A 12814-nucleotide genomic window follows, 5' to 3' on the forward strand; every position below is an offset into this window, starting at 1 on the left:
AGAAATGGAAATGTAACTTATTCTAGAGTGAATTTTATATTTACAGTTTCTTGTGACTAATTAAAAAACCATTTGACTTGAGATTTTTAATCACTCTGTACTCTAGTGCTATGTTCTACTTGTAAAGATGATGTCAGGCACAGCAAGACTCTTTATACATTTACTAGCTTATTTGTCACTGTCACTTAGAACTTGGAAGATAAAAGAAATTACTCAAGTACACTCACACACACATGAATCTTCTACTAAATTCTTAGTAGTGATTAGCATTTTAGGTACATCTTGGTCATTAATTGTTAAAATAAAATTTAGTTTTGTCAGTACTTCATTGTACTGACATTGCTTTTTGCATTCTGTATGACTCTGGGCTGCAGTCAGTGATTGTATACTTCTTCAAATGGTTGAATAGCTGTAGATGAGTAAAATGTTTTCTTGCTGTACATCCTAAATCAGTATGGAGTATCACTGATTATGTAATTATCTCAGATTGCTGTTTGGGGCAAGCTATCCCCCAAATGGCTTACTGTGAAGCTCTCAGCAGTGAACAAAAGAGACTTTTCTCTGTCTCTTGCCTTCATATATTTGCATTTTTGAGTTCAAAGTAGATCATAAAGAGAAACAAAGGTAGAAGTGCAGACCTATTTAGAAGTAAGTTATCATATTGAATTATATTTCCTTTAATTTTTCTCTCTAGATTCTCTCTGGCCAAAGATTCGTGTTCCTCTGAAAGTTGTTAGGACTGAAGAAAACAAACTCAGTAACCGCTTCTTCCCCTATGATGAGATCGAAACAGAAGCAGTGCTGGCTATTGATGATGATATCATTATGCTAACCTCAGATGAGCTCCAATTTGGCTATGAGGTAAGAGAACTCTGTTTTTTTTCCCACTCTTACACTGTCCATTTTTGAAGTAGAGGAAATGTACTGCTGATTCAATTTGTTGCATCTCAGTTTATTGTGGCATTTCAGTGCTCACTGACATGTTTTTACAGATTGCAATTACTTCATGGAAAACACTGCCAGCTAACAGAAAAATTTCAGTAATTGGCACAGTGAAACCAAGAGCCTCTAGAAAGCAGAGCCTAATTTGTGTTGTGTAGATTTGTAATGGAAGTGGTCTGGAAACTGTGAATAGGATTCTCTTAGTCAGTTTCAAAAAGTTTCCAGATATGGCAACTTTAGTGCTGTATAGCTTAATATTTCAGATATTTCAGATGAGATTTAGCAGGAATTATAAGGTTTGAAGTTCCATACCTTTGGACACTCTACCTTGCTGGCTGCTATGATGTAGTCTCTTAAAATAAATTATTTGTTCAGTTGTCCCATTATTGATCTGTTAACGTTCTTACACCTTAAAATAAAAATAAAAATAACTTTTTTTCATTGGCCTCTTTACTGTAAAGCAGCATTTTCTGTGTTGGTAGGGGTACATTTCCATCACACTGATAGACAAGTTTGAGAGATTAAGTGTTGGGAACGGAGGATGTCCCTCTTGAGGACATGCCAAAGTAAGGTGGAGTGCAAAGAGAGTGAAAAGAACTGAAGAACGTCAAGGAGACACATGTATCATATGCTTGAAATGGCAAAGCTTCAACAGCTGCTGTTGTAATGAGGGTGTCAGCAAAGAGAAGGTTTCTCCAAATCAGTTACCCATAGCATTATGAAGGGGTGAAAGTCTTCACAGACACAGTTGAGTTGTTTGCCCAAAAGTACGCTTGCTGAAAGCCACTCTGTTAATTTCCTTGCAAAACTTTGACTCGAATAAATTTTGTCTTCAATTTCTGAGTATATGACACAGTCCATAATATGACATTACTGTCCTGTACGCGTGTAAGTCAAACATGCTCTGTGAATAAATCATAAACTTTACAGAATGTAAATGTATGCTTAAGAATATATCATTCACACCTGTATCTGCAGTATCAAGAGCAAAACAACACTGAGCTTCATATGTGAGAGCTAGAACATAAAACAGTTACCTAAGTTGAGAGTAATAATGGAAACTGCTATTCAAAAGGGCAGAAAGCAAATGAAATGTGATAGTTGTATCATTTTTAATACTCAAATGCATTTGTTAACAAAAGAAGATATATTTTTCAGAGATGATGGATGTATTCAATGTGAATACTTATGTGGTAAGATGCTTCTCGCTCTCAAGTCAGAGAGCCTTAGCAAGCAAAAAGTTTTTGGACTCAGAAAGTTATGTGTGGTAATGCAGATACGTTGATACCATAACAAAGATGTTAGGAACAGGAGGCAGATGTTTAATCTGTTGTGTGTCTCAAGAAAGGAAATACTTCCCTTGCCGGGTTAATAGTAATGAGTTAGTACATGCAGTGTGAAAGATGGAATGAAGGGAAGACAACTGAAGTGAGGCTTTTTTGCAGCAACATATGCCTCTTCTCTCTACTCTGGTCACACCACAGAACATTTTAAGCATTGCACTTCAGCAGCAAAGCAATGCAATGAAGTGCTGGCAGTTCTGCAGGCCACTTTACTTTTGTCTGTGTTGGTTCTTCTAACTACTACTTCGAGGGTGAACTGGTGTGATAAAACAATAAAATTATAACGTGAATGCTGTGTAAATTCTGGCTCCATTTCCAGTTTGATTTTCCTAGAGCTGGCTCGAAGTAAATAAAAATAAACCTAAGCAACCATGTAAGTAGTTACAAATGAATCTCTACTACTGGCAAAACAGGTTTGGAGGGCTTTGAAGCAGAATTTTCAACAGCACCACTGCAGCTGAGTTACAGTTGTGTCAGCCAGAAGTAATGCATTAGTACTGTGATGCTCAGGCATCTGAAGTATTAATTAGAACATCCTCTAACGAGAATATCCGTGACTTCATATTATATTCAGTCTGATGCCTTAAGCAGGAAAGTGTTATCCTCTTGCAAAAAGATGAGGCAGAAAAAGCTGAAGTGAATTTCCCTGTGGCCAGTGTGACAAGGTGACAGCTACATCCCTGGACCTGACTGCTGGGCTGTGCTGGCTGATTTGTTGGCTGCAGGCACTGCCTGAGCAACAGGCCTTGTGTTTGGTGTCTGCTTGGACATGTAATTGCTTACACTGGCAGAATAAAAACTTCTTTATTATAAATCTTATTCCTTTTTAATTTTGAGAATTTATCTTAGTACACAGCCACATAGATGGAAAATTGAAATGTCTTATTGAGCAGATAGTCGAGACAAACCCATGGGAAGCTTAAACCTTACATTTTGAGATTGCTTTTTTTTTTTTTTTTTCCCCTGTAAAATAAATGAGTAAAAATGTCTTTGAATACAGAAGCACAGTGGATTATTTTATAAATATACAGTTTTCCTCCTAAGAAGGGTGAGTGATGTAGTTCCTACTCTCTGGCACAGAAATCAGGGGCTGAAGATTGATCTTTCCTGTCCCTGAGTGTCTGTGACTTGTTTGACAAGCCTGAGCTGGCTCCCAGATGTTTGAATTGTCCTCAGCCCGTGATAATTTATTTATCTGTTTATGTGTGTTACCAGGAAAGTATCTCTCAGACTCTTGACTCATTTGCAGGGGAATCCAGAGGGAACAGTAGCAGCATATAATGTTACTAGAAAGTTTTCTTTTAAAAGTTTTTCTGCTTCTGCTTTGGTTACAAGAAGGGTTGGAAACGTGACATTTTGTAATTTTCTCTTCTCCTCCTGACATCCTTAGACCTTACATTTAAACATATGGCCAAACCCTCTCTGTCACAGACTTGTCTGAATGTATAGGGCAAGCCTAAAAAAAACCAGAAGCTTTGATCTCGGTACACTTTCAGCCATAAAAAATTATAGTAACACTCAAAGTGTCAGACATTTTTTACTTGTTAAAAGTGAGCTATTATGGTACAGTGATTTATTGCAGAGCATAAATCTATTGGAGCAAGCAGAAAAATAGTCCCTGTGTGCTGCTGCATTAAAGTAGCATAAGAATACTCGGGACGTTCTGACTTACGAAAAAAGACTACTTCTGTACGTTACATAGTGAAATCACAGACATGGCTTGAGGCACTGGAAATAATCTGCTGGGCCTGGATCATTTTTCATAATTACCAATCTTTGTTTTTCACAGAGAGAGTATCAGAGAGCCAAGAAAAGGAGCAAGTATGTAAAATATCGTAATCCTAAAAAATTAAAGCAGAATTGTTGGCTGCTCCTAAAGTGTTTGGTGTTTGAATGAGAGATTGAGAGCATGCATTCTACTATTCCCACCTCTGAGCCTCAGCTGGCCCCAGGGCAGATTGCTAGCATTTCTGTCAATCTGAAAAAGGGGATAATGGCTTCCAAGTACGAAGTTCATGAAGATATCTTGTAGTTACAAAGTTATTGTTAGGTGTCCTTACAAAGTATTTTTATTAAAACAATATTAAAAAAAAAAAAAATCTAAATTGGGATTTTTGAGTGCATTTTCATTGTAGACAAGATAGTTTAGAGCATTACTACATTTCTGTTTTTTGTTGCTGTTGGAAACTTTTTGCCTGTTGCGAGTAGAATCATTGAATGGACCTCAAAGATCATCCAGTTCCAACCCCAACCCCCTGCCATGGGAAAGTTTGCCAACCACTAAGTTAAGCTGCCTAGGGCTGCATCCAACCTGGCCTAAAGCACCTCCAGGAATGGGGCATCCACAGCTCTCTGGGCAGCAGAGCCAGGGCCTCACCGCCCTCTGAGTGAAAAATTTCCCCTGACATCTAACCTGGATCACCCCTCTTTTAGTTTAAAACCATTCAGTGATCTTATCTGTCTCAGAGCTCAATTTTTCTTTAAATTGTGGAGGATAGCCAGTGTTCCATTCTTACAGCGTTGCTGGGTAGCGTTGGAAACAGTGACTGCATTCAGTTTATATAACTAGAAAATTTAAGAATGTCAATTAGTATTTTTTGTTATTGTTTTGTTTTGTTTTTTAATCTGGGAGATGGTTCATCCAAAAATATTCATTTTTGCTGTTGTCTAGCGGAGTCTTTGGAATAGCACTGTCTGCAAAGAAGCATACCTCCTCTTCACTTGGCAATATGTTCTTCCCTGGCTGTGTCCCTTAGCAGTATTAACTCAAGCCATCCTTCTTTAGCCCGTGAAAGCTAATAAGATCACTGTCTGAGATGGAATGTATTCCTAACAGACTAAAAATTTATAGGCAACCATCAAACAAGAAAATTGACTGCAAAAAAGGGAGTAGTATAAGAAAAATTACCACTTCTCCTATTCTGAAAGCTTTCTTATAAGCAGTAGCCGTACATAATAATTTTGGCACAAAACATTCGTATGGGTTTGGGCAGTGAGCTGGATGCAGCTATTTGGAGCCTTTCCCAGAGTTAGCTTTGAATGAGCCAGTGATGAGCATTAAGAAGCCAAGCTTTTCCACTGACTTAGATAGCATTACTTTTAAAAGGAATCTTTGTTTAATACAACTAAGTTATTTTTAAGTGCATCAAACTGACAATTTTCAGAGGCCAGAGCTGGGGTGATATTGAGCTTTATGGTGATACAAAGGAATCTGTATTAGTAACATGCATTTTATTGGCTTTTATTTTATGTTGTTTGGACTCTTTGAGATGACGCTGAAAGCTAAAACTGGAAAGAATATGAATCTGCTGTTGAGTGTTGTGAAGGCGCTGAAGTCCCTTGGGGAGCAGTAGCTGAGTTTAATCTTTCCTTCAGCTGCATTTAATATGCATGTCGTTCCTTTTACGAGGCTTCTTAGCCCAGTGTGGTACAGATCTGTAGTGTTCTGTCAAATTCTTTGCTGATCCTCAGTAGCTTTGGTGGTGGTGCCTTCTAACAGCTGTGAAATGAGGGTTTTAATAGTAAATCAATAATAATAAAACCAGCAAAATGTAACTGTTATATTTTGAGACCTAGAGAGTAAGGAACAAAATCTTGAAACAGAGAGTGGCTATACCTTTGTCTTTTTGCTCTTTGTTAGCGTCATGTCTTGTCACAATAAATATCTTGAGTCTTCACTGTCTTCTCTGGATTACTTTTTTATTATAGTTTCTTTGTTTATGATTAGTTGGTGACAACAATTCATAACAACGTCCTGTGAATCCTGTTTCTTGAGTTTCAGATCATCTCTGCTTTTAAGAGCCATCTGTTAGATGGTTGTCCACTGTCCCAGTACCTGTGCCCTAGACCTGTCTAGAAAGATTGATTTCTGGTTAAAGTACAAGACAGAGAGTCAGAAGATCTGGTTCCCATTCTTGTTTCCCGTGCGATTTTTGGCAGGTTTCCTCATCTGTATGTTTGAAATAATAACCTCTCTCATCATGGGATTCTGAAGCTATATTAACTGACAGCAATAAAAATGTGTTGAGATGTGTAGATGAAAAGGTATATATTAATGCAGAATCACAGAAACGTAGATACAGAAGCAGTAAATTAATGCTGATTATTATATTGCTTTGACTGGGTACGCTTGCACAGAGTCCTTTACAATCCAGACTCCCAGCTGAAACATACTGGCACATGGCAAGTGCCCTCAGTGAACTGTGCTGGCAAAGTTAGGTTTGCAGTATTGTGGAATTCCAGATGACACTTTTTCTACCGCAAATTCAACTGCAGGGTTTCTTGGTGTGGTGTTTAGAGAAAAAAAAAATTGCGTGTAAAGAGACTCTTGGGAATTGTTGTTGTTGATCTGGCATACTCAGTGAAATTTGGATATGTGTCTGTTTACTTCATCGTTAGCATTGGTAATTAGCATTACCAATCTGAAACAGAAACTCTTGTGGCTTAACACTGCATGTTGAAGAGTCAAGAAACACATTTTTGTAACAAATCTAGCAATTCTTTGGAACAAAATAAAGGACGTTTTGAATAATTTGTCTGCAAATAATGCAGATAAATATTGACTTCACTATTGATTATTAAAAAGGGCATACAGAGTATTTAGCAAGCAATTAGCATTCAGACTCCTCTTAATAATTATAATCCTTGCTCTCTTTTTTCCTTATGCAAAAATTATCCATTATTTAATGTGGCCAGAAGTGTGGAGAACTGAGGTTGCATTAATGATGCCCTTCTCCTTGTTCTTGTCTACTGTGTTTGATCCTGTAGTCAGCTACAAAATAATGTATGAAGTGACAAGGATGGTATCTTGATTGTATCCAGCTGTTTGGAACAAGTCAGGGGCAAAGAGGCCCTCCATGTAGCAGTAGATCCATCCAAGCACCCATTAAAGAACACCAGAAATATTAAAACATAAGTTGATTTTAAGCCTATTCCTATCAAAGGAAGCAGGTTGGCTAGATCCAAAGCCAGCTGTGAAAGTAGTTAGACTGCAGCCGTATCTACTGATTTTAACATCAGAAGTTCCATTTTAGTCGTGCTTGGTTTTAATTAGTGTTAAAATCTTTTTGAATAATTGGTTGTATTTCTCTACAAGAAGAAAGACAGAATGGCTTAATGGTTGTTTGCTCTGAAATACAGCATCCCTGAACCGCTGGGTCCTTCCAGAGCCAGCTCAGGGATTTTTGTACTTTTTCCAGTCATCTTGTGATTTCAGGAATTAGGACTTATGAGATTTGGAATGGTCTTTGCCCCACTGTACTGGCACCCTCCCAAAAGTAGACGTTTCATCTGGACATTCATATTTGCTATGCAAGAAAACTTACTACAGTGTTCTTGTTCTCTTCTTGTTCTCTTTAGGTTTGGCGTGAGTTCCCAGATAGGTTGGTTGGATATCCAGGTCGACTGCATCTTTGGGACCATGAGATGAACAAATGGAAATATGAATCTGAATGGACCAATGAAGTCTCAATGGTGCTCACTGGGGCAGCATTTTATCACAAGGTATCTGTAACATGCAGCTTGTGATATACTACACGAACCACCCCTTAAGAGCTGTATTCTGTGTCTTGTGGTGCCATAAGTGTTCCGCAACAAACAGAAAACCAGTTGCCCACCCCCCCCTCCAAATTAATTGTAAAGAGATCAGTGTGCTGCTCAGGAATGGAATAATTATGCACATAAGCATCCAAAAATGTTTCTCATCTGCTAGAGCAGTCCTTGGCTGAAGGCAGTATCACAGTTTGTCCATAATCCATCCTTAGCTGCCTGCTGTTCAAGTGACTGAAAGATTTAGTGTCTCATAGTTACTGCATCTGTATTTAAAATTATCTTCTCTCCTTTTCCATCTGTCCTGCAGTATTTCAACTATCTTTACACCTACAAAATGCCTGGAGATATCAAGAATTGGGTGGATGCCCATATGAACTGTGAAGATATTGCCATGAATTTCCTAGTGGCAAATGTCACTGGCAAATCAGTCATTAAGGTAAGACTTTTCCACAGTTCAACTTTACAAAGTTCAAAAACATGTACGTACTCATGTAAATGAAGATCATGGAAGATTATGGAGAAGATCCTCCTGGAATCTGTTTGTCCCTGCTAGACAAACAGAAGAGAGAAAAGTGATATGGGATAACCAGCATAGCTGCATCAGGGGTAGGTTCTGCCTGACCAAATTTAATGCTTTTTATGATGGTGTTAACTGCGTCAGTGGATAAGGGAGGAGTCTGAACTTCAGTAAGACCTTTGACATGGTCCTTCCTGGAATCCTTAGAGTTGAAAGGGTCCTCTGAAGGCCATCTAGTCCAACTCTCCTGCAGTGATCAGGACACCACAGCTGTATCAGGTTGCCCAGGGCCTTATCAGCCTCGACCTTGAAAGTCTCCAGGAATGGGGCATCAACCACATCACTAGGCAACCTGTTCCTGTGCCTCACCACCACCCTCACTATAAAAGATTTTTTCCCTATATCTAACCTAAATCTTTGAGATTGGTTATTAAAGAAAGCAACAGCCTTCACAGTAGAACAAAGAGGCTGAGGCTCTGAGCTCAGGCACTCATGGAAATGAGCAGAAAAGCAGAACTCTTTTCTGTTTTTTCAACTGGTCCCTCATAACATCCTTCTCTCCAAGTTAGAAAGATATGGATTTGATGGGTGGACTGTTTGATGGATGAGGAACTGCTAGTGAGATCGTTCCCAGAAAGCGGTGGTCTATGGCTCAATGTCTGGATGAAGATCAGTGACAAGTGGTGTCCCTCAGGGATCAGTACTGGAACCAGTACTCTTCAACATCTTCATCAATGACATTGACAATGGGATCAAGTACATCTTGGATGATGCCAAGCTGCGTGGTGCAACACACTCAAGAGACAGAATGCCATTCAGAGAGACCTAGACAGGCTGGAGCTGAGGGCCCAGGTGAACTTCATGAGCTTCAATAAATCCAAGTGCAGAGTCTTGCACCTGGGTCATGGCAATCCCCACTATCAGTACAGGCTGGGAGATGTAAGGATAGAGCATAGTTCTGCTGAAAAGGACCTGGGGGTATTGGTAGATGGTGAGCTGGACATGAGCTAGCAACCTACCCTTGCAGCCCAGAAAGCCAGCAATATCCTGGGCTACATCAAAAGAAGTGTGGTGAGTGGGGTGAGGGAGGTGATACTGCGTTTCTGCTCTGTGCTGGTGAGACCTCACCTGGGGTACTGTGTCCAGATGGGGAACGCTCAGTACATACTGAGGATCTGTTAGAGCATATCCAGAAAAAATGATCCAAGGGATGGAACACCTCCCCTGCATGGACAGTCTGAGAGAGCTGAAGCTGTTCAGCCTGGAGAAGAGAAGGCTGTGGGGAGACCTGATAGTGACCTTTCAGTATCTAAAGGGGGGCTGTAAGAAAAAAGGGGACAAACTCTTTAGCAGGGCTGTTGTGATAGGACAAGGAGAAATGGTACCAAACTAAATGAGGGGAGATTTAGATTGGACTTAAGAAAGAGGTTTTACACTATAAGGGTGGTGAGGCACTGGAACAGCTTGCCCAGGAAGATGATGGAAGCTCCATCTTTGGAGATGTTCCAGGTCAGGCTGCACAGGGCTCTGAGCACCCTAATTTAGCTGTAGGTGTCCCTGTTCATTCCAGAGGAGTTGCACTAGATAACCTTTAAATGTCCCTTCCAACTCAAAAGTTTCTGTGATTCTTAGTTTATTTAGGAAATTTGAATATGTTATTCAATCTTTTTCTCTCCTTTGCCTGTGGTATCCTCATTCTATTTCCATTGTAGAAAAGGCTGTTTTTAGTAAAAAAAATTATGCTAACTGGAAGCATAGAATTGTTTTTTGCCATTTGCTTCTGGTGGTTATTTTGAACAACCAGATGAGGTATGAAGAAGGTAATTTAAATGATAGCTATATATATATATACACACCAACCAAAATGCATGCATTTTAACTATTTGAGGTCACTAAAGGAAAGAAATAGCCAACTGTCCACAGCTCTCTGTCCTGGTCTAGCGACAGCTGATTTATAGGAATGTTAATTGCAAGAATGTTAATTGCAAGATCAGCTTTAAATGAACTTTTTATCCCTGAATTAATTTCCTGACATGTTTCGACACGTTTTCAAGTCTGGACATTCACTCTGTACATTCATTTCAAAGTGTGTCAACCTGGAATGAGATTTAGAGGCCACCAGGCGTTACTTCAATTAGCAGGGTCTGCTTTCCCTTCTGTCCATCATCATTTACTGGGACTGGTGGCTGCATTTCCTAGAAAAGTCTTTAGAAGATAAAGTGTGCGTTTTTGCTGAAAAAAGTTTTTGAGCTGTATGAGGGCACAGCAGAGTAATTTGGCACCTCTGTGCGATTCGGAGAGCCTTGCAGAGTTTGCCAGTCAGCTATTAACTGGAGTGAGCAAAAGAGCGTCTGTTGGATTAACGTTACGGTGAAGTATGGGAAGCTATATTTCATCGCTGTTATGGCTGCAAGAACAAATGGTGTTTATACAGGGACCTTGGCAGTGAGAAAACAGTCATTAAACAGGAATTAAGGAGCTTGTCATCGCCACTTCTTTTCAGTTACAGAAGGAAAAACCCCTCCAAGCCGTTTTTATTGGGCCCCTGTGAATTTTGCAGTCAGCCAGGCCAGATGGAGCTGAATGGGGGAATGGAGTGGCTTTTTTTTTTTCTTTTTTTTTTCTTTTTTTCTTTTTTTTTTTAAATCTTCCCCCCCCCCCCCCTTTTGAGACAGCTCAGTTTACACTGCAGGCATGTTCAGAAGTATTGCACTGCTCTCTGTGCAAGGAGATTAATGTCCCTTCTGTTGATATTTGATGGTATCTGGCATGCCGTTATGCAGGTGACCCCACGAAAGAAGTTCAAATGTCCAGAATGCACAGCAATCGATGGGTTATCACTGGACCAGACACACATGGTGGAAAGGTGAGTGACCACTCTTTATTCCTCTGATTGCTAGAATCTTATCCAAAGTTCCATTAAATTAGGATCAAAAACACTCGCTGATTATATTTCTGTAAAATGCTAATTTTGAAAGAATGTCTCCTGGATTTGATCAACGTAAGTCATTCCCACAGTGGATAATGGGACACTGAGAAGTGGAGTACTGCAAGAAAGAACCTTAGAAAGGTACTATTTTTAGCAGATTTGCTGTAAAGTGTATTGGTCGTATATGAAATACAGGTTGTTTGCAGTGTTTTCAGTAATGTCGTGTTTCTATTTTATCAGGGAATGTAATTCTATCATGGAACAGTAATGAATATGAGATTTTTTTTTTTTTAATCCAGCTGGTTTGCTTGCTTGCTGAAGAATGATTGACTAACAAGGATATAAATTGCTAATAATGTTATTTGCATTGCTGTTTGTACATTATCTTTCTGAATTGCATTGTTTCCATTAATGAAAGGCATTTGTCTGCACAATTCATGTGGCGTTTTCTAACAATGGCAGTAATATTATATTTTGTGAGAATTTTATTTTGAAATGAAGTATGTGTTTGCAAAGGCAGCAAATGCTTAGTGAAATACTGTAAGCTGGATAACCGTAAGAGTTCCATTTCTCTCTTTATAGTAAAATGGCTTCCTAACCATGGCCAAGCACTAAGCTTCCCTCTACATTGGCTACTAAATACTTGAAATAAGGAAAACATTGCTCACTTTCACGAAGCTCTTTGAGTTGTGGTTTGAAAAAAGCTGAGAATAGATGTACATTAATTATTATTAGGTAAAATTAACCAGCAGGTGACAAAGGCTTTTCCCTTCAGGTTTCTTAGCCTGTAGCATCTCCTCTGCAAGCTTTGGGGAAAAATTACATGCAGCCATAGAATTGCTGGGGGAATTGTGAGCAGGTAGCCTGAGCTAGTTACTTGTGCCGATATCCCGGGACCATCCTGCTCTTTGTGGAACAAGTAGTTTATCATGCTTGTCATGGATATAGAATTGATATATATTGTAATGTGTCCAGTGAACTATTGTAAAACTGATTAGTAGGCTGGAGGCTTATTTGTAAGAAGAGTATATGCATGCATCTGTGTAATATATAAACACACATTGCACAGCACACACAAGTACAAACATAGTTTGGCTGGTTAATAACCAAGCATGACACCAGGCACTGAAGAGTGTAACAACCACAGTTAGTGCCTAGATATTTGGACTGGATGTATAATAAGGCTAGCTTAAAAAAAAATAAAAATAAAAAATCTAGAAGTCAGTTGTAAAAGGTACCCATGAAGGTAGTAAAAATGACTCTGCAGAGAACTCCTTTAGAAAGGGGCTGGAGGCTCTTAAATGTTAGCTGAAAGAAGAACAGGAGGATGTCATTTATCTAGCTGTTCTGTGGTGGCTTGCAGAACAGACTCCCAGAACCCAGGTAAGCTTTCCTATGATCCTGCTATTAGCATTACAACAGTGTGTAGGAATTTCAGTCATGAAGTAGGTTCTCATTAAGGTTAGCGCTATAAAAACAGAAGATGAAAAAGCGATCTTTCCTCCAGAGTGCATTGTGATGCAGGGTAAAGGT

The 12814-nt window shown here is 39.2% G+C and overlaps 1 protein-coding gene across 3 annotated transcripts in view; it reads left to right on the forward strand.

The window, feature by feature from the left end:
• The window catches only part of EXT2 (exostosin glycosyltransferase 2), a 73935-nt gene that overhangs the window by 54300 nt on the left and 6821 nt on the right, over positions 1–12814 (forward strand). For all 3 annotated transcript variants that reach the window (XM_031593366.2, XM_031593367.2, XM_031593365.2), the window contains exons 10-13: positions 695–861; positions 7644–7787; positions 8143–8271; positions 11136–11218. In XM_031593366.2, coding sequence (XP_031449226.1) covers positions 695–861; positions 7644–7787; positions 8143–8271; positions 11136–11218 — 523 coding nt within the window. The remainder of the gene's footprint in view (positions 1–694; positions 862–7643; positions 7788–8142; positions 8272–11135; positions 11219–12814) is intronic.

The sequence above is a fragment of the Phasianus colchicus genome, chromosome 5 (assembly GCF_987193195.1).
Source record: "Phasianus colchicus chromosome 5, bPhaCol1.hap1.1, whole genome shotgun sequence".
NCBI lineage: Eukaryota > Metazoa > Chordata > Aves > Galliformes > Phasianidae > Phasianus > Phasianus colchicus.